We start from the raw sequence: 20,629 nt of genomic DNA, 5'->3' as shown, positions 1-20,629 counted from the left end.
AGCATCCTTTCATTTTTACCACATCCCACAAAGCTAACCAGAACACGGCCTGCTCTCCTGCAACGGGTTGCAGCTAACATTATGCTTTCCTAATGCGTCAGCAGTCAGACTCTCTTGGGAACTCTACCTGCAGTGTAACCCTTTGTCTCCTTTTCCCCTACCATACCGCTGCCTGCTAAATTCATAGCTTTGCTTCTTTTTTTTTTTTTTTCTGTAGCTCTGTTCATACTTTTGCATGATTGATATTATGTTCTATGAAATCAGAATCACAGTGGTGTTAAAAACTTCCCGTGTTGTTCAGCCCAGTTAACAAGGTGTTTTATCTGTTTTATTGAGACTTTTTGGTGTTGACTTATTTGCATTACAGCCCTCAGAGATCATGTAGGAATCATGATGATTCCCTTTACGCACGGTTCACTGGTACTGCTGAGGTGCATTAATCCTAGAGAAGGACTCGAGAGTGAAGGAGAGGAAGGGTGTTCACAGACCCCATGTAACAGTTCAGATGAACAAGACTACAAGACCTTGGCCTTTATTATTAATTTTCCAGTCTTCTGAATAAGTGCCTCCGTGTGACTGTATCACTAGACTTCCTTTGAAATTAGAAGAATTGTCCTGCCTTATTAGCTAAAGATGGCAGAGAATGAAAAAAAATGAGATCTGTTTTTTCTTTTTTCTTTTAAATAGAAGCCATGACAGCCTCCTCACTGTTGTCCTCCCCCTTTCTTTCCCTCTTTCCTCCCTTCCTTCACTTCACTTGTTTTCTCTCACTCCTCCTATGAGAAACTCATTGGAAACCCATTTGAAACTCTTCTGTTAAATACACATAGCTTCATGGAAATTACTCCTAATTTGCAGGATGGCATCCGAAACTAGTATCAGGACTGGTCTCTTAGTTCAATATTGAGCTTCACATAACGTACAGTACATTTACTATGGAGCTGTACTAGAGGAAAAGAAGTGGAAAGGCAGACACATTGACTCTCACAGTTTCAAACATTTCCCTAAATCATAGGTGAATGATGTCTCATTTCTGAGATTGGCAGAGAAAGAGAAATATCATCTGTGTCAAGAAGAAGCACATGGTTATTCTGGGTTCAGCTACTACCTTCTGAGACACTTCATAAGCTGATCAGTGTCCAGGAAAAATCAGATCCTAAGCATGTGTAATTAAGTACAAAAATAGACAAAAATAACTGCAGGAAATCTCACCTTGGTGATACTGGCAGAAGGGAACAGAATGCTAAATTAAACAACCAAACCAACCAACCAACCAACCAACCAAAAAAAAAACAAATTGGTAGTTCCTGTTACTTGTGGGATAGTTGAGAAATTTAAAACTTTTAACATGATGATATGTTGCACCACTCCAGCTTTACGTTCAAGCTGAAGGACATCCCGGTGCCAGGGACCGTTTGTATATGTGATCCAGGAGATCTTTAAGCTTATTTCAGTGTTTGTATTAAATTGTAATCTTTTGAAATGAAAAGCTTAAAGGGAAGAAAGTTTATGCAAGATTTTGGAATCACCAAATTTATGCAGAAAGGCTCTTTGGATATCTTTCCAGCATACAAAGTAATATAGAAATAATTCTCATTTGTTTCATCAGGAGTTTCATCTCTACTTCTTTAATGTTCAGTGGCAAAATGAATTATACTACATAAAAGCTTGGTTCCTCTCCTCACACACACTGATTCTGCAGGATATGGGGCTTCCTTGAAAGACAGATGAGGGAGATCAGTACAGAAATACTTGACATCTTGCAAAACAGGCCAAAAAAAGATGATCAAATGCAAATGAGGAAAGGTGGTAAGTGAAATCTGGTGATTTAAATCCACTAGTTTCAAAAGTGTATAGCAGAGTTAAGGGCCTTGTCAGCCTTCCAGACTCTAATCCTCCACTCCCCTTCAGGTCACTACAAGACTGGGCTGATTGCCAGGACTTATGTCACCAAGATGGCAGGGGGAACCAAGTATTATTTAATATTATTTGAACATGGGCAGGAGCAAAACCTTTCCTGGACACCAGTACTGAGTAAACCATTGGAGACTGCTAATGTGTGAATAAACACAGTAACCATTTAATTATTTCAATTCCTGATGATCCAAGATTTGTTTACAGAAAGTGAAGGACCATTTTCCTTAGTGACATATCACAGTAGATATACTAAAAAAGCTAATTGCACTTGGGAGTTAAAGATAAATTGACATGCTCTTAAATACACAAGTTTCTTTTTCTTCCCTATTCTCTAATGAGTTTATAATTTAATTTGAGAAATTGCTAGATTCACTCCAAATACTAGTGAAAATCTCAAAGGAGAACAAGCTGCTTATACAACTGTTCTTGAAAAACAAAGGAGTATTCAAGTACAGTAAGTATATACTTGAAACATGAATGGTATCTGGTTTGATTAAAAAAAAACAAAACAAAGCTGAAAGCATGATGCTGACATATCTTCCTATGACGGTCTGTTTTTGAGCTGGGTGTTAATGAAAATGTTTTCTGTTATAGATAAAGCTAAAGCACTGCTATTATAGTTTCCACAGGGCAAAGGTCTGCTTTTGGGTATGTTACAGAAGGGCATTACTTCAGCGTTATCAAAAGAGTGCCAGAAGAGCGTACCAGCTTGAACCCAACTGATCCATCCATGGAGGGGTGGTGTGGGACAGCCCTGGGCATGGGCTAAGGGTGGCCTCGGTGGGCCACGACAGCTTGGCCGGGGCACGAGGCTGCGTGCCTGCAGGCAGCGGGCCCCTCCGTCACAGGGGACTGCAGGGCAGGCTGACTAAACAGGCCAAAAAAAAACCAAACCAAAACAAAAACAAGCCCTGAAGTAGCAAATATGCTTTCCCTGAGAGTAATTTTTTCAGATTCTGAGGCGGATTAAATTTAGAAGAGATAATGTGAGAGCAAGAAACTGTTAAAACTGAGGATATTTTTCACGTATGTACTGCGAGTTAGAGGTTTCTATTACTGCTGGAACTGCAAGCGTAGCTGAGACAGGGTCAGAAAACCCTGGAGCTTAAATACAGAAGCTTCAAGGCGAGAAGAGTATAAAAATAAATTCCAAAGGGCTTAATAACATTGTATAGAGGCTGGGTCTTCTAGTGTCAAAAAGAAACTGTTGGCTCTTAGATCAAAAACTAATCATGAAAGAACAATATGGGAGGATATTTTTCTTTGGTTTAGCTAGCTACTCATTCTGTAACCCACTGGGGCATTTTTTTTTTAAACTGTCATCCCAAATCATAGTTAATTTATGGTGCATAAATGTGCATGTTATTGACAACGTAACAGTTAAACCAAAAATATTTTGGAATGAATACGGTTAAACCGTTAGCAGCCTGACCCAAAATCTGCTAGGAATCTTTTGCTTGACTTCAAAGGAATTATTATCAGCATTTTAGTGAACTTCTACAAAATAAAATAAGCGCGCTGTGCCTCGCAGCTTACTGTCAGCACTGTCCTTTGCATGGCATCTGGGATATGCAGCGCCCACAGAACATCCGCCGCCTCACGCAGTGAGAGGAGAGGAACCTTCCTGGGGTTACCACACGGGGTGCCCTCTGAGTCTCTGCTGCGAGACAAGGCGAGGGGGGAAATGTCTACTCGTTCCTAGTTTCCCATCCCAGAAGACTTTATTTATGCATTAGTCGACCTTTCTAGCCATTAGGCCCATCTTGCTTCAGCAGTTAATTAACACAAGTGCCATAATTTAATACAGTTAATGCTACTTGATGCCCTTTAATGTACCTTCCATTAGTGATATTATTGTAGTATTACCCTGTAAATTAAAATGAGATCAAGACTAAGAGAGGCTCTCTTTAATTAAGGTACTGGCACACTACATCGTCCATTATTCACTGGAAAAAATCACCCTGATTTAGTAAAGCAGACCATCAGTAAGTCAGAATTAGTTCACGTGGATTATTAGGTTTCTTGAATAATGTGAGCACAATGGGCTTGCTGAAATTGCTAACAACCAGGTTTCCCTTTTCTCATCATCTTAATAAACACACAATGAAAGTGGTAAATTGAAGATGAATAAACAAGTAGTAATAGAGGAGGTGAAGCGTTCATCAAGAGCACACAGATTTTTATCTCTAATGCTGCATACATCAGAATTATTTCACACCAAAGTGCAAAGCAATGACAAAACAAACCATATATTAAGTGGGGCAAATATCCTACCTTTAATTCATTGTGAAGAGTTAACTACCCCAGCATCTTGTACTTTAAATATGACAGCTTTAAGGTAGATGTTTTTCACTGGCATTCATCCTTAAAATGCAGTGTGAAACAAGTTAAATTTTATGCTGCCTTTAGAAATGTGCTATTATGAACTTTGGTGATTTTTAACTATATTTAACCTACAGGTTATGTTTCTGCAGCAAAAGACTAGCTTCAAAATGCGTCTGCTAGCATCACTCATCCACCACATCAAGCTCTTTGGCATCGTCTCTTTGTATCCCCTCCTCGTGGAATCCTGTCTGGTCCAGCTTTATTAAATGCACATAAATACCTACGTCTCAAAGCCTTGAATATGAACCACCGTGGCAAGTAATTATTATACCTTGGTTTCCAGTTAACATCCTAGATTAATGTGCGAGGGCTGGAAAGTTCAGCTGAATCAGAAATGGGCACAAAACCACTTGTAACCCTTGCCCCCTCCCTTTAGTCACGTTCCCACGCCCACCGCTACCGCCCAGGGCACACCAGGGAGGGCATGGTCTGCAATGCTGGTTTGGAGACTCTCCAGGGGGACCCTATCAAGTCTCTGGAAGCAGACCAAAAATAACCCGAACTGGCTGACAATGGCCTACTGCACGTTGCCTTCGGTGCAAACAACTAATCAGAGCATGCGTACCTAGCAATAAGCAAGCCCATAAATTATTTAATGAGAAGGGCTCACTATATATTGAAGGAAAGGACCCCAAATCCCTAAAGAGCTGTTCTCACTAGCAGAAGAGTGATAAGAATCCACATGGATCTAATCTTGTTAGATAGTATTACATATCAGATGATTCTTCTAATGCGTATCCAATTACTGTAGCATTTAAACAACAAGCATCAGCAAAAGATAAGTTCTCTGTACAGTTATGTTTCATTTTTATAGGTAATTTTTCACGAGATATCTGTACCCTAAATGTGTTTGAAAGGTTTCTGTTTCTAATTTGCATGCAATGCACCCTTTATGCACCTCAAATGCTTTCTTGACAAGGCACTGATGGTCTAATTGAGGGCAGACCAAGTTCCAGCATTCTGGGGTTTTCAAATGGGGAACAGCATTTTCTTAAAGTGTGAGGAACTTAAAATCCTGAGCTCTGATATAATCCCTCTGTACGTGTAACCTATTTGGAGCTACATGGAGAAAGGATACACATCAAGTAGAACATACATGTTAATTTGGATATACTGGGCATACTTAGTATTAGTAAAGTATACTTAGTATTACTAAACTATTTCAAACACTATCCTAAGCTGTCCATGATCTACTTAGTCCTGCCAAGAGACTTATAAATAATAATAAATTTACAGTATAACTAATCAGTACAGTAAGAATTCTTAACACAGGAATATTTATCTTGTAATTTTACACTTTGAATTAATAACTCTGTTTGTACGCATATGTATTTGGTGTGGACAGAACATTGTAACTACATGCAAAATCTATGGTTGTGCAAAAATGCTTACACATTCAAGTCTGTATGTGGCAGCAATTCTTTTGTATAAACTTAGAGGAATATTTTTTCAATAGATTACCTCACAGTAATTTGATTCTATTTTGATTTTAGATATCTATTTGTATATCATGGAAATGCTTAGGAACCTGAAAGGCTTGTATAAAAAAGGTAGAAAATGGCAAACTCACTACGGGAGTTTCTAGAAATAAAACCACTAGTGTTTTAAATAATCACTGTCTCTATTAATTTTCTATCATTTGTGTGTCTGGAAAAAATACCATGGCCTTTCAGGATACATTAGCTTGTCTGTTTGTTTTGATATCTAGCTTCTCTTAAAAAAATAAATAAAGCTTTTAAAAGGGAAGATTTGAAATATTCTGTAAAAGGTACACAGAAAAGGGAAAAAGTATGTTTGAGAGTTGGGCGAATTACTAATAGAGCAGGTCCCATTTGTTTCTTCTGAAAAAATTGTCATCCAAGACATGTTAAGGACATCACCCTCCTGCCTGAGGTCATCAGTTAATTGTTAGTTTGAGTTGGGAAGAAAATTTCCCGATAGGGATGTCATTGCATTGATATTATTTTTGGGTCTATGACACCTGATACCAGCCACTGCTTGCCACAGAGGGATTATCTGTCTTAAACCCAGATGAGTAATAATCTTTGTTATATTCAAATCAGTCTTATGCTCTCCAAAACACTGTTCATTTTTACATTCTACTTCAGCTTCACTGCATTTCAGAGCTAATTAAAGTACAAGGAAGGGACACTCATTTCTGCTGCCTTTGTTGTTTGTACACAGTTTGCCCTAGTCCATGCAAGGGCTGTTGTATCAATCATATCTTGCATTAAAGGCCTGAAAAAAATTGTAGAACGGAATCTCTCTTTTTAGTTAACTGCCACTAGATTAGGTGCCAACTGTATAAAAACAGAAAGAGAGGTCCTGAAAAGTGTCCTAATGTCAAGGTGAATTCCTAAGCCGATGTAAGAAACTGTGAATACTGTTCTCTTCCCAACATCTAGGGCTTCCCAGGCTAGTGACATCAAACCCCCATGATTTAGTACCACTGAGTCAGAAGCTTCTAGTACTATCAGAAACACACCAACTGAGCCTGATTGCCAATGAACATGTTACGGTAGATACTGTTGTCACATCTGGGGAAATAAACAGTTTTGCATAACCTCTGAAAACAAACACGTGCCTGTTCCTAAAGGTTTGTATTCTCTTACCTTCCATATACCCTTATGTCTGAAATTGCATAAAAGTAGCGTGCCAGGTGTTGCTCATCTACGTATATTTCTCCAGTTGCTGGCCTAAGCAATCTTATCCTCAGATCCGTGATGGTAAAGAAATCTCGTAACTTCTTGGTTGTGTCAAGCTGGCCATACAGAGAAGCCATGTTATGAAGCCGAGGTCCAGCAAAAAAAGCAAATCTATCTTTGATTTCAAAGTGGATTATTTTACTATTTGTCATATACCCAGTAGAGTATTCTTCTGTGCAAATGATTTCTAGGACTGTGTGCTGTGATAAATCCCTCACTGATTTTGGATCCATGTGGAAAGCATCTAAGCAGTCTGTGGCATAATATTGGTAGGGCTGCCATGTTCGTCCATAGTCGAGGGATTTCTCCAGGATCATTTGGTCTGGACGGCCAGATTCGAAGGTGATAACTATGTTATCTGTCAGCTCAATGGTTTTGTTCCAGGAGAGCGTAATATTAACATGAAGAGGCTTTGGATAATCCTTCCAAGTTGTGGACTGCCAAAATGTGGAGGGATGCCTTCCTTCAAGATCAAACATCAGTTCCGGAGGATGAGCCAGTTCTTGGGTACTCGCATCACATTCATTATTGCACATGTAGGGATTCCCCTAGAAAAGAGCAAAACAGCATTACAAGAGGCACAGTACAGTCACTGTGACGCATGAAGATGTTTTGTGCGTGGCGCATGAGAATTGCTGCTTTTTCTTCAGGAGTGAAACCCAAGAAGAAGAAATGAACGCTTGCAAGGATTTATCTTAAATCTTTATCTTAACTAGATTTATTCTGACTTTTGACCTATTAAACTAAACATACATGCAAACACACACATATACAGCACCTTTGCTTCTGTAATGTAAACATTTTCCTCAGTATGTTTTAGAGAAAGAAAATAGCTTATTTACTCTTGTATCGAGCTTACATGGCAAGGTTTTGGTAGTGTGTGTGGGTGACTTGGACCAGCAATCTAGTCACAAAGACCAGGAAGAGTAAGAAAGTGTTATAGTTCAGTAACTCTGACTCTTAGAAAGATGCAACAACCAGAAAGAATTTCTTTTTAAATTAAGAAAGTTCCTCAAGAGCTCAGTTAATAAAAGAAGTAATATGAGGTCAAATGTTTTGAAGGCAGCAGTATAGTCCCTATGTACTCTATAAGAAACAACACCCAGTACAGCTTCATGTTTCCTTTCACCTGGATGTGAAATTAAGCATGCTTAACTCTGTTCCCAGCCTAGCACTGTGTTCCCTTAAAACATTGACACTCTTCACCAAAAGTCATTAGAAAAAACAGTGCACCACAAGCTCTGGGGCTTGATTCAGACTTCTGCCATCTTATTACAGGGTAGCAAACTACTTCAGGAAAGACTTTTCATGAGGCACAGGCTCCAATTTATCAGGACAAGATAATCCACCACTTGATTAGGTGGGAGATGTCAGCAGCTCCAGCTGGAACGCTGCCGAGGTGGCTGGAGGTCTGAACTGTGGGCAGAGTTAAAAACAGCAACAAAAAGAGCTTGCCAATAACGCACAGCTTTTACTGCTACTTGTCCTCTGTAGCAAGGTGAAAGTGAATTATTCTCTTCCTGGCCTTTTGATACATTAACTTGCACACTACAATCTTCTGCTTCTTCACAAAGGATATTTTGTCTGCAGATCAGGAATATCTTGCATCAGTTGCCAAGATATCAGACCCTGTAGGCTGCACTGAATCATGTCCATCTAATTTAGGTTTTCAACAGTACATTAATATTTTGCTACTTGTTCATTCTACATTTGTTTCGGAGAACAATTGCTGCTCTGTATGTTCTCTGTGCGTTCAGTGCGGAAGAAGCTATGCCTTTTTTCACTGATGGTCAGAACTGCTGGGGAAAAAGTTGCACATATCTGTATCTAGCAGCACTGAATATAGGCTTAACTGTAGCTGTGATTGTCATTAATCAGAGTTCTCCTCACCTACCCCGATAATAGAACAAGCCCTGGTATGATAATCAACCTTTTCTTTTCTTATAATTACAGTTATTGCTTCTCTCCATCTAAAGGCCTCAGGGCAATGAGGCTGTTCAGTGCCATCCACTGTGTGAAATGAGCTTCAAACGTGAGTTTCCACCTTGCTCACTGCTCTGCTCCATGGCATACTCCCATGAAACACAAGAAAAAGGACTTAAGCACTTGCTTTGACCTCCCCACAGGCTTAAAAGGACTTAAAGCACTAAGTGCTTAAAAGGACCTTAAGTCCTTAAAAGGACTTAAGCACTTGCTTTGACCTCTCCTACTTCCTCTAACCTGCACAGGTTCAGAATCATCTAGATTGGAAGAGACCTCCAAGATCAATTCACTGAGACTTGAAGTTAAGGAAAAAAAGTGTTATTTGAAAAGCAGAACCGTGCTCGTTAAACTGAAAGATTCAAAACATGTAGCTGTAACTGAAAATATGATGTAAAACATGTCTATAATAAGTTCCTGTTACAGTTTTCCTGATTTCAAGCTCACAGTTACTATTTCTATTCCTTCCTTTTGAATAAAACAGTGAAAATCAAAATAAAAATAAGTTTTAAGCAGAATAAATAAAAGACTGAATTTTTTATTACTTAAGCTCGATTTAATGTATCAGACACAAACACAAGGACTTGCCACCTTAATTAGGCCTTTTCCTTTCCTTAGGAAAACTCTACGTGCTGTGAGATCTGCAGGGTTCAATACACTTTGAATAGTGTAAATCTGATTTTTGCAGTAAATGTTCACAATTACATAAGCCATACCTCTCTGAAGTTTCCTAGAAAAGTCTGGTCACTTCAGTCACCATGAAACTGTTGCATACCTATGATGTATATGCTCTGTCATCTTTTTGGCAAAAGCCACTTCATTGAGAGATCATGGGTATTGAAACATAGCAAATAAATTGGATTGCAGACCTGTGTTAAGCATTGCTGAGGAATGGCTTTGGTTTCTTACAGCGCAAGCAGATAGTGAGGCTGTTGTGATTCATGTTAAAAACTAAAAGCTACTCTGATCCACTAGCCCCTGGGTACAGGAGGAGGGATGTTTTATGACTCTGAGCAGGTAACCCAGATTGTATGGATACAGTGAATGCTAAAAATTAGCATTTGCTTGCTACTGAATGGTGCTCTACATCTCTGTGGGCACACAGCTTTTTGGGAAAGATGGCACTACTGGCAGTAGTTAATGGCAGAGTATAATGAGACACAGGTCAGAATGACAGTGCTCTCCTGCACCTAAACCGTTACCAGCAATAACATCAGTGGCACAACTCTGCCGAAACCCTGGTGTAAGAAAAGCACTGCAAATGAGACTCCTAGTAAAAAGCTTTTGGCACATCCTCCCCAATAAACCGAATTATTCTTTTAATCTTATACCACTCAATTGTCTTTTAAGGTACGAATAATTTGATGACACCAAAATAACCAATGTGGAGTTCAGTGTCCTGAGGAGGAAATTAGGAAAAATAATAAGCAAATGCAAGCTCAAAAAAATAAATGTCCTGAATTCTAGTACAGGGAGGGGGAGACAAATGGTATTGATAGGTAAGTTCCCCTCTGCCTCCTGCCATGTCAGTCATTGATGAAATATTGTCATATTGTCAGTCATTTTGAAATATTTAACATGACTATTGGTTCAGAGGCTTAGAGTCAGATCCCATTTTCTCTACCAATAACTTGGCTTTAAATTGTTTCTATTTAATCTTAAACATAATTTACATGTTAAGTCATATTTACTTTATCAAAACAGCATAAAGATGTCTTACTGTACATAAAAGTCCCTCAGTACATATTAGTTTGAAAACAATTAATTTAACTGGGATTAGTTATGTATTTTAATGTCTTCATCTCTGTGATAATCCTCTTTAAGACCTCTATCTCAGTAAAATGAATACAACAAAGAGAAACTATCCCCCGATTTGTCAAAACTAAGCACATTCTGTGTTGGAGACATCTAAAAGACCAGAGCATTAGCAGCGGTAAGTAATTTTGTGACCAGCAGGCTGCCATAAATAGATCTTAATTTAAGTCCTCCGAGCAACAGCTTTTCAGCTGGACAAGGTGGAAAATATTTATAACTTTTAAAAATGATATTTATGCCATTAAGAGATTTCTAAATAATTAAACACTAATAAATACTTCTAAACACTTTACTGCCAATTAGCATAAAAGGTTGCTGAGGCCTTCCCAACACCACTACCATCTAGAAGAAACCCACTATTTTGCTGTACAGTAATTGGAGATTGGTATTAAATAGCTCCTTGCAGGCAGTCAAATTAAGTTGCTATTATTTTTTGTCACCCATGGAATTCAAAATATTACCAAAACTGCTGCTGTTGTAGTTTAGCAGTCTGGACTTTGGGAAGTGCCTGTTTGCAGGTGCTACCCTGCGGCCCAGGGGCCTACAGCTGTACCACACATTTTGATCCTGTTCAGCCACGAATGGAAAAGGCAGAGTTATCTAAGAAGCTGCTGACTAGGACCGACTGGTCCCAGGAGGGTTTCCCCTCAAGAAGCTGAATTTGGTTTGTGTTCACACACAGTGTCTGTGTCAGTGAGCTCGAAAGTCTGTCAGAGGCGCTCGGCATTGTGCAAGAGGCCTGCAGGCCCCTAGGCGCTGAGGGCCTGGCTGACGCTGGCACCGTCCCGTCTCCCTGCCAGGCCTTATGGTGTCTTACCAAGTGTACCCATGGGCACAACTTAGTGACAGTGACCCCTGACTAAGGATTTAGGATAAAAACAGACGTCTAGCAGTAGTAGTGTGATCTTTGAACGTCACCAGGGCAGCCAGCAGCAGTGCTGCAGCTACTATTCAAGAGTTAAAATACGATTGCTGCCTCTCAGGCGAAGCCTCCATCACGGAGGCCCTTCAATGGCATATACACAGGCTTAGGGCTTGATTGAAGATGTTGCTTCTTTCAATCTGCTTCCTGTCCACACTAACACCTCATGGACCTTTCTACTTGGGAACAAAGACAGGGGGGCTTAACCTTTCTTCAGCGTGAATATTGGAAGCTGTATCACAGATTACATGCTGTAATAGACACCTGGCTAAATCCCTACAGAGGATTATAACTTGCATTTTCAAACTGGTGAAGGCTGCTGAGGTCAAGCAGGCCAAGATTTTAAGAAGGAGCAAAATAAATTTTCAAGAAGCAAGTCACAGCAACCTATTTTTATACTGCTGCCTCAAGGTAGTTAGCTCAGATGCGCTAGATAATAAATAAATATAGTCTGAATCAAACGTGGAGTGAGGCTGTGCAGTAAGTTACTGCATTCAAGTCACACTTTCAGAAATAATAGAGTATTTCTGTTTTCCTTTCCAAAAGGGCATTTCAAGTTTTCCACTCAGTACTACGCTGTACGTTGCAGATGACTAATTGGACAGTAACAACTGATAGCAAAAATTGCCCTAATGCTTACATTTTCCATGTAATTTCTAGTTATGTGTTTACTATTACACAGCCAGACTATGAAACCATTAACTGGGAGATACTACTCATTAGGAGTCCTCTGTCTAAGGGCACATAGTCAGTTTAGTCGATTGGCAAGACACAGAATCCGTCGCATAATAATTCATGTTATCACTACATCCATTAGCCAGTTTGAGAGTATATTGGTCAATGTCTGTAGAATTATTGTTGTGATGAATACAGGGATGGCTGTAGACGAGAACAATTCACCATCAATAACCTTTCATCACCGCAGTGACAGCATTTTAAGTTAAAGTGATTTAAGTTAAAAAAGAAAAAGTGCTAAAATCTCAGTGGAAGATTCGATGCTCTCACACAGCTCCCAAGTGAGAGGCATTTGGATGGTCAGACAAGCACTTTGAACTCTGAGCTGCAGGCTGCACACTGTGAATTCACCAAAAACAGCAAAAAGAAAATAAAAGAATGTTTAAATCAATAACTTCTGGAGAGACTTAAAAAGATTAAACTAGGGAGGATGTGACTGACCAAAAATAAATAATAATACTTAACAACTTTGTGCACTTCTAAGCTTGAAAATACATTGCAGATTATCGTCCTGATCCTGAAACAAATGCAGTGCAAGGAGGCCCTTAAAAGTCAGATTTTTTTTTTTAAAGATGTTTAAGTCTCTAAAGATCTGGCACTTTGTCTTGTGGAACGTAGGCTTAACTAATTAATCTTCATGACAATAGCTCCATGAGGTAGGGATCTTATCCCAAATTTACATATAGCTCAGAATAGAGAGAAATGCCTTTGCATGATGAACTCTGTAATCCCTGAATATATTGCACTGTTTCTTCTAAAGCCTTATGGCAGATCACCTCAAGGCATTCCTGGTACCCAGAGTAGTTCTCAGATTATTGTTATTAGATCATCCCTCTCTCCAATACTAGTAGCTGAAAATGTATCACAGGAAAAACATTTTAAAATTTGCATCACCATTACGGGAAGACTGTATTTCCCTCTTTCCATGGCCCTTCTTCACTGTGTAACAGGAACACAGGGCACAATTTGCTTGGTGAAAAGAGGGAATTAAATTATATCATCTAAATCTGTTCGGGCTTCTGGAATTTTCTAGTTCACAGAAGAGTTACTGAGAAATTTAGCAGAACTATTACCATATCACCATTGGTATAATATGATCACATTTGCAAAGGCACTTAATTCCTATCAGAACATTATTTCTTTTTAGTTACTCAAGATACTTATTTTTCTAAATGCTTTTCAAATTACTTGACTAGTCTAATGGATTTTTGTTTCCTCTGAATTAACTCTGCCCACTTTTTCTGGGGAAAAGCCTGCTCATTCCCAGTTGACAATTTTATGCTTCTGAGGCGATCTTTGACTTGGCAAACTTGCTGATGTTATTTTGACCACTTGGTGATTCTGGCATTAATGATACTTTATGGCAGATCTACTGACACTGACCCAAGTGTATTTTTGTTGTTTGAGAAACTCAATATTGGCGTTTTCCTCTTGTGTCAGCAGGTATCTGGCAATATAATCACTTTCCTATTTATAGCTTTTGTAATATCATGAGGTGCATACCACTGGGACCCCATTGTGCTAAGCTCTGGCTAAACAATATGGCAACAATTCCAAGAAAATCTAAGTTTCTTTATATGCTGGACGCATATTTGGGTTTGAGAAACTGAAGTCACAAGGGACATAACATCCATTCCTGTCAGCATACTGGCACTTGTCCTGGCAAAGCCAGCCCATCTATTAGAGGCCTCCTCAGACGTAGCAGCAGAGGAGATAGATCACCACGGTCCTGCTCAGCGGTTTTCTGTGCATTTTTGTTAGATCAGCTCATGCAGCCATGCTGCCACCCTGCAGGGTCCCCAGCAGGAAAGGGTGCCACTCACGTTACATTGAGTGGTCTGATACAGATCTCATCTTCCTTGCTCTTTTTGATTATTTTCCATTATCCATGAATTTAGAATGGGAGCCACTGAGGTAGGGAGTCAAAAAAGGACATGTCTAAAATATGACAGTTGAAATGTGCTATCTCTGTGCAAGGAAAAGGCCATGCACAAGCAAGCTGGTGTGGCCTTACTGAGGGATGGTCTCAGTTACCGTGGTGGATCAGAAAGGGAACAGGGGCATTGTGACAACTGAGACATTAAATCGTCTCTGTGATGGCAGAGGGAATTAGGGTGCTGGGAACACGAAGAAAATCTCAGTATTTTATTTTATTTTATTTTGACTAGAAATAACTGCATTCAGATTTTTGGTTCACAAGGGACATCTGTGGATGGCAAAAAGACTGAGAAATCTGCTGTGAGGGCAGGGTGTGCCCCATCAGGCCTTAACGACCCTGACCAGCCCCATGTGGACCCCTGGCCAGGCCCTACTTAAACTCAAGCCAGGGCACCTATCTGATTCTTTCTCCTGGGTGGGCTTCAGATCTGTGTTATAGCTACATCTCCTGCTGCTCCTGATGGGGCTCTATGGATGACCCTGCTCCAGCCATTGCTGTGCCTGGGGCTGTCAGTGGGCTTGCTGGGACTCCTGGCCATGCAGGATGTGTGCCCCCTTGCCACCCCACCATTGGTAAGGGCACAACTGGTGAAGGTGGTCCTCTTCCCCAGTGTGGGGCCACTCTGCTTCTGATCAATTGTGTGGAGATATGCTCTGAGTGAGGAGATGGAAGTAGCACAAAGATCCCTAGCTTGCCCTAAGCAACAGTGGAGCAGATTTCGACTAGTTGAGTATGAGATTGAAGTAATGAGAGCGTAGAAATCTTGTCTTGGGAAAAATTTCAGGAAATGTTACAGAGTGAGCAAACTGGAGTATTGCATTGTAGTCTGTGTGGGCTGTTGCACCCTGCTGGTGAGGGTGGACTACCAAACCCTCTTGGGTAGGGTGGATGATTACTGAAAGCTGTGCTCAGCTGGTGCTTCTCTCTGTGCCAGACGTTTGTGAGTACCATGCGGTTCTTTTCTGGTAGGTGGCATAAATAACTACTCTGTTTTTATTTCACTCAGACAAATGATGAAATGTGCCTTGCAAGTCATGGAGGCAGGTGGGATGTGGTGGCTGTGACTTCTGTGGAAGGTTGCTCTGAGATTTCTTATGGGTTCCTGAGGAAGCTCCATCTTTTGTGGTAGGGTTTCCTCCTTCTTCAGGAGGACAGCTCTCAAGTAACATCTGCGAAGGCTCATTGATGTTATAGGTCCCAGCAATTGAGTACCTTCAGATACAGGCCAAGAGTTTCAACTTGACCTCTGTGTAAACCAAATGAAGCTAGCAGAAGAGAGAGCTGATGTGGTGTTTATCTGAAGAGCTACTATGCAATGTTTGGTGCAACATTCCCCTGAACTGCTTTCAGCAATTGCACCTTGGTCAGTTCTTTTTATAGACCATCCATCGCAGCTCTTAAAAACAGTCACGTATATATTAACTACTGTATGAGCTTGAAAATAAGTAGTGCAGAAACACAATTAAAATCTTTAGTTATTGAGAAATAAGCATGATGTTTTGTAATGAGTTAAATGAAAACTACATGGGTCATAAAAGCAGAGAATTATCATGACTTTTGTGTCCCTATTTTAAAGGGAGTTACACTAAAAACTGTTTTTCACCAAGGTCTCACTGGTTATCTATATTATGCCAAGGTTTTTGTATATAATAGGATAGGTTTCCATGCAGTTTAAAAGTCATCTGTTGATAATACAGCTGGACAAAAACTTGCCATACTGAAATTGTCACACAAATAGTTAAACGTTGCATATATTTGATTACTGAGAAAGATGCACAAAACCTGTTTTTTGAAAACCTGTTTTCTCTTTGCTGTGGTATTTTTCAACCCAGAAGGCTTCTAAAATACTATGTAACCCATTAATGTAGCTTCAAGAATTAGCTGACAGTCCACCAAAGCTGACTGTTAAAGCTATTTAATAGCAAACAGCTGTTCTACAGTATCCAACTATTTAGAGTGGAACTGAAGGCTACCATATTTGATTAAAATTTCAAAAGTATTTTACATAAGCAGGATGCAATAATGTATAATGCAAAACAGAAAATAATTTTTAAGTTATAAAGGCTTTTTGCTTATTCCTACTATACCTGAATATTGAGTAACAAGAAAAGTACAGGCAGTTGCTATAAAGATGAAGAAAACAAATGTAAAATTACACCCACTTAAGCTCTATACTTCTGACTTCTGTGCAGGTTCTAACCAGGTAATGAAAGTCTGAAATGCTTATGTCCTACTAGGAATGTGTAAAAGTAACTTAAAACTTATTCAAAAACTTATTCATGTGGTTCATACAATAGCTCAAGTTGCATGTTTGACTTGGCTGGCTGAATAACATGAAAGGTAATAATTTATAATTAATGCTTCATAATTTGGCAGTTTTCAGATTCGGCAAAGCTCAAATTGCAGTTAGAGCCCTACGATATTTTTAAAAATAGATGTTTTGCCATCAGAAGCTTTGAAGGCCACATTTGCAAGGCTGGGATAGGGCTGTACACATGCAGGTGTGCACAGGGAGGAACCTGTGCTGCAGGCGCTTGCTTGTGGCCCTACCTTTCCCTTGCTGTAGAACAGACCAAGGGCTTCCAGATGCTACAGCGAATTTCACACTAAATAAGAACAAGGCTATTCTTTAAAGTAGCACATGCTTAGCTAGCTATTCTAAGTTGCAGGGTTGGGGGCTATGGGAAGTCTTGAAAATTTCCTACTGTGCCACTTTTCTGGTCCAGCACCTTGCAGTGGACCCACTGGAAAATCTTTCAGAGCAGTACCTTTGCTGTGGGCCCACCCCTGCCTCTAGCCAGCATCAGCCTGCAATCTTAACAGAGTGCTGCTTCCTCAGTCCCTCTTCCTGTGCTCCTGCTGGTGAGCTGAGGGGCTCCAAGCTGGCAGATCTCAGTTTGTCTCCAGAGACGGGTCTCTTACAAACTTGGAGACTCCCACTTTTTTTTTTTAACCACCAATTGTGCCACCTCTATACCTAGCAATTATACTACTGTGTGGTGAACAAGATGAGAGGGCTGAAGTGTCTGGAAAGCAAGGATTTATTTTCTCAGTCTGTTTTCCATTGAATCAAGTCTGATCTGATGTACTGCTTGCCTACTTGAGTGCCAGAAGGGATACAACAGCTGGGGACAGAAGTGAAGTGGTGTAGATTGAATGGCTTAAGGGCAATGTGAAAATGCACCCTAAATTGTGAACAAAGAGCTAAATTATGCCTAATCTGTCACATTTGTGTTTATCTGTAAAAAGATCATTTATATATACAAATAGCTACTTGGATGTGTGAGCGTTATTTATGATGTAAAAAACTATTCCTGGGGCATAAATGTGTATTGGACTTGGGCACAACCAGTTCTGTCCCAACAAAATTATTTTCATTACTTGTTGCCTCAAGGCATCATTAGGATTTTATTACTCCAAAAGACAGCAGGATTTAGGACAGCAAATTTGGGTTCTTTCCTGCACATGTAAACAGTAGCAGCAAATGCTACTGAGGCCTGCACTGAGGATGTTTGTTTTGCAAATTCTTTGATAGAAGTTCCAGTGTAAAGGATTTTGTTTTTTCTATATGCATTACTTTCCCCTCTCTGTATGCATGCAGGTGTCTGAACGTGCTTCAGATTATTTGCTTTACCTGAAAATTTTATTCTTTCCTGTAAGTGGAAGAATACTAGAACTGTGGGATATGCTATACCTTGAGAGTACAGCTGATTTTGGTGGAAGGCAAGTTACATTATCTCATTGTGACTGTGGGTTTTACATTTTACTCTGAATACTGGCAAACTGTCATGATGAAGAGTGATATTACAAAATATGTTGTATCAAGCTATACTGATTGACAGACTTCATACAAAGCCATTTTCATGCACTGAAACACAAGTCCATGTACTAAAAAGAAAAGGGGGGGTGGGAGGGTGGGGAGGAAACGAAATCCAAACATAACTGGCTTTGTAAAGACGCATTCCTTATTGAAGTATTCACCATTGGGGAACAGATTTTACTTCCAACTTAAATGCTATCTTCTTGCCTAAATGTACAACTAGAACAAATAGTCATGTGTCTAGTCTTCATAATCTGTGGGATATTGACTATATAACATGGCGAGACAATGAGCAGAGGAGTAGCAAATCCTCCATGGTATTCCTTAATGGTTGCCTGTCACAAACCACAGTTTGCTTTAATAATTTTCATGGGATTATTTTCACTTACTCTGTGGGATGCTTGACTGCTGTAGACCATTCCTGAGTAGTGGCAATAGTTAAATAACTTCTTTGTCAAATGTGATGCAAAACATAGGTGGGTGGTGGTGGTGTAGGTATGTCATTTGGCTTTCTTTCAAAAAGACAGTTATCCTCTCAGAGATGGTCTACTCAAATGCCTGCAAAGACTACACTGAATAATATGTGTGTTCATGAGAGCGCTACCAAAATAAATTGGTATTTTATTAATCTTCATGATGAGACAAGAGTGCAATTCAATAGTAAATTCTCCAAATTATGATAATCTTTTACTTGGCTATCATTGAAAGTAGGTGGCTTTGCTAAGCTGAGGCAAGTTATCTTTCTCCATAAACGATTGCCCCTATTTTACACACTGATAGTGCTTTCAGTGGGTTGTTCATGCAACAGTATGTAGTAATGTAGTGTATTTGCTATAAATAAGGATAGCAAAACTGTGTCACCTAAAGTTACAAAAGTTTTAAAACCCATGTTCAAGTAATATGATAATTAGTTTTGCATATTTTTAGCTGTAGATCTCAATGATTTGCAGTTGAGCTGCCTGCAAAGTTACAGCTGGGAAAGATCAGTCACAGAGGTGAGTAATGAGCACTCACTTGAGTGGTGGCTAGGCCAGGAACAAACTATTTCCCTTTGCCCCATGGATCTCTTTTTGCAAAGAGAATTCTTGTCTTTGTACTAATTTTCTGGCTGATGTGATAGAGAGAAGAAAACGCAGAGCCAGACAACAAATAAAGGGAACTAAAGAGAAGAAATTCTCGTTGGAAATGTCTCAGCTGCACTTCTGGAACTGTCTGCATCTGTAGGCACTATTCGTTCTGTTCCTGAGTATTATTGATTCTATGCCTGTGGATTTAATGCAAAATTGTATTTCTATATTAACTGTAATTTTATTTCTGATTCTTAATGTCAGTATTATTCTTCAGAATTTCTGACCTGCTTCTGTATTACCACTGTGTCTACTGCCATTTTAATAAGCTTTAGAGCCAGTAGATTAACGCTGAATGTCAAACACCACAATTAGAATTGCTGATGTTATGCAGAAACATTGGTTTTAATATATTAAAAAAACCCACCCTCTTTCTATTGCAATAGAATCTGCACTCATTTTTGTTGTATTTGATCATTTTTTCACAGAATTCCCAGACTCAGAGGACCCTTGTGTGTATGTGAACCATGAAAATGATGATGGAAAAGTAACATAAACAAAGATGACAATTGTAAGTGAAATTCAATTTCATCTCATTTCTCTTAAAAGGTGGTCTATGTTGTTTTGCCTTCCTTAGTTTGTCAAGATGGTAAAATAAATGTTTCTAATGAATCACAGTGTATTCCCACATAATGTGGAATTCTTAGAGAAACAAATTTAGATGTTGAATTTCATTATACAGTGAAGAGATGTTGTATTAGTACACACAATGAATTGTGCATTCGGATTATAGCACGTAGTACTTTGGAAGAGAATGAAGGCACTCATCAAGTCCACATTAGAATACTGCACTGATATAAGTAATCCAATCAAATGTATGGTATCTTTTGAGGACAGGTAGGAAACTTTGTGATAAGCTGGTAACTTGGTTATGTGTTGGGGATTTTTGTGTAATTTCCCATATTACATATATCCATAATAAGAAATAACGGCACATCTCTGAAGAACATACAATTTCCTAAGGTGATGTGTACTCAGACTGTTACCAGAAGTATAAATTTGCAGATGTTATGTGGTTGCACTGACTCCTAACAGCCTGCCACTTTTCAAAACATTTCATTATGCAAATTCCAACTGGCTGGATCTCAGGGTAAGAGAAACAAAAGCAGCTGCTCCTGCCCCATGAAGAGATAGGGGTGTGGAACCTGTTATCTCTGCTGTTGCCCCTCAGGTTCGGCTGCCTCAAGCAGAAAATTCAGAGCAGTAGAAAGTGGAGATAAAGCCAGGTTGTCAGTAGTATTTCATAGCTTCAGTTACTGTCCCAAATGACAGAGACCTCCCAAG

At 39.5% G+C, this 20,629-nt stretch overlaps 1 protein-coding gene across 9 annotated transcripts in view; it reads right to left on the bottom strand.

Annotated features, from left to right (window-relative positions):
* Positions 1-20,629, bottom strand: part of NTNG1 (netrin G1) — a 156,804-nt gene that overhangs the window by 81,494 nt on the left and 54,681 nt on the right. For all 9 annotated transcript variants that reach the window (XM_040565176.1, XM_040565168.1, XM_040565169.1 and 6 more), the window contains exon 3: positions 6,915-7,555. In XM_040565176.1, the coding sequence (XP_040421110.1) occupies positions 6,915-7,555 (641 nt within the window). The remainder of the gene's footprint in view (positions 1-6,914; positions 7,556-20,629) is intronic.

This window comes from Cygnus olor, chromosome 8, assembly GCF_009769625.2.
Source record: "Cygnus olor isolate bCygOlo1 chromosome 8, bCygOlo1.pri.v2, whole genome shotgun sequence".
Lineage (NCBI taxonomy): Eukaryota > Metazoa > Chordata > Aves > Anseriformes > Anatidae > Cygnus > Cygnus olor.
The sequence above is the reverse complement of the archived record's forward strand: the minus strand, read 5'-3'. Positions and strand labels throughout refer to the sequence as shown.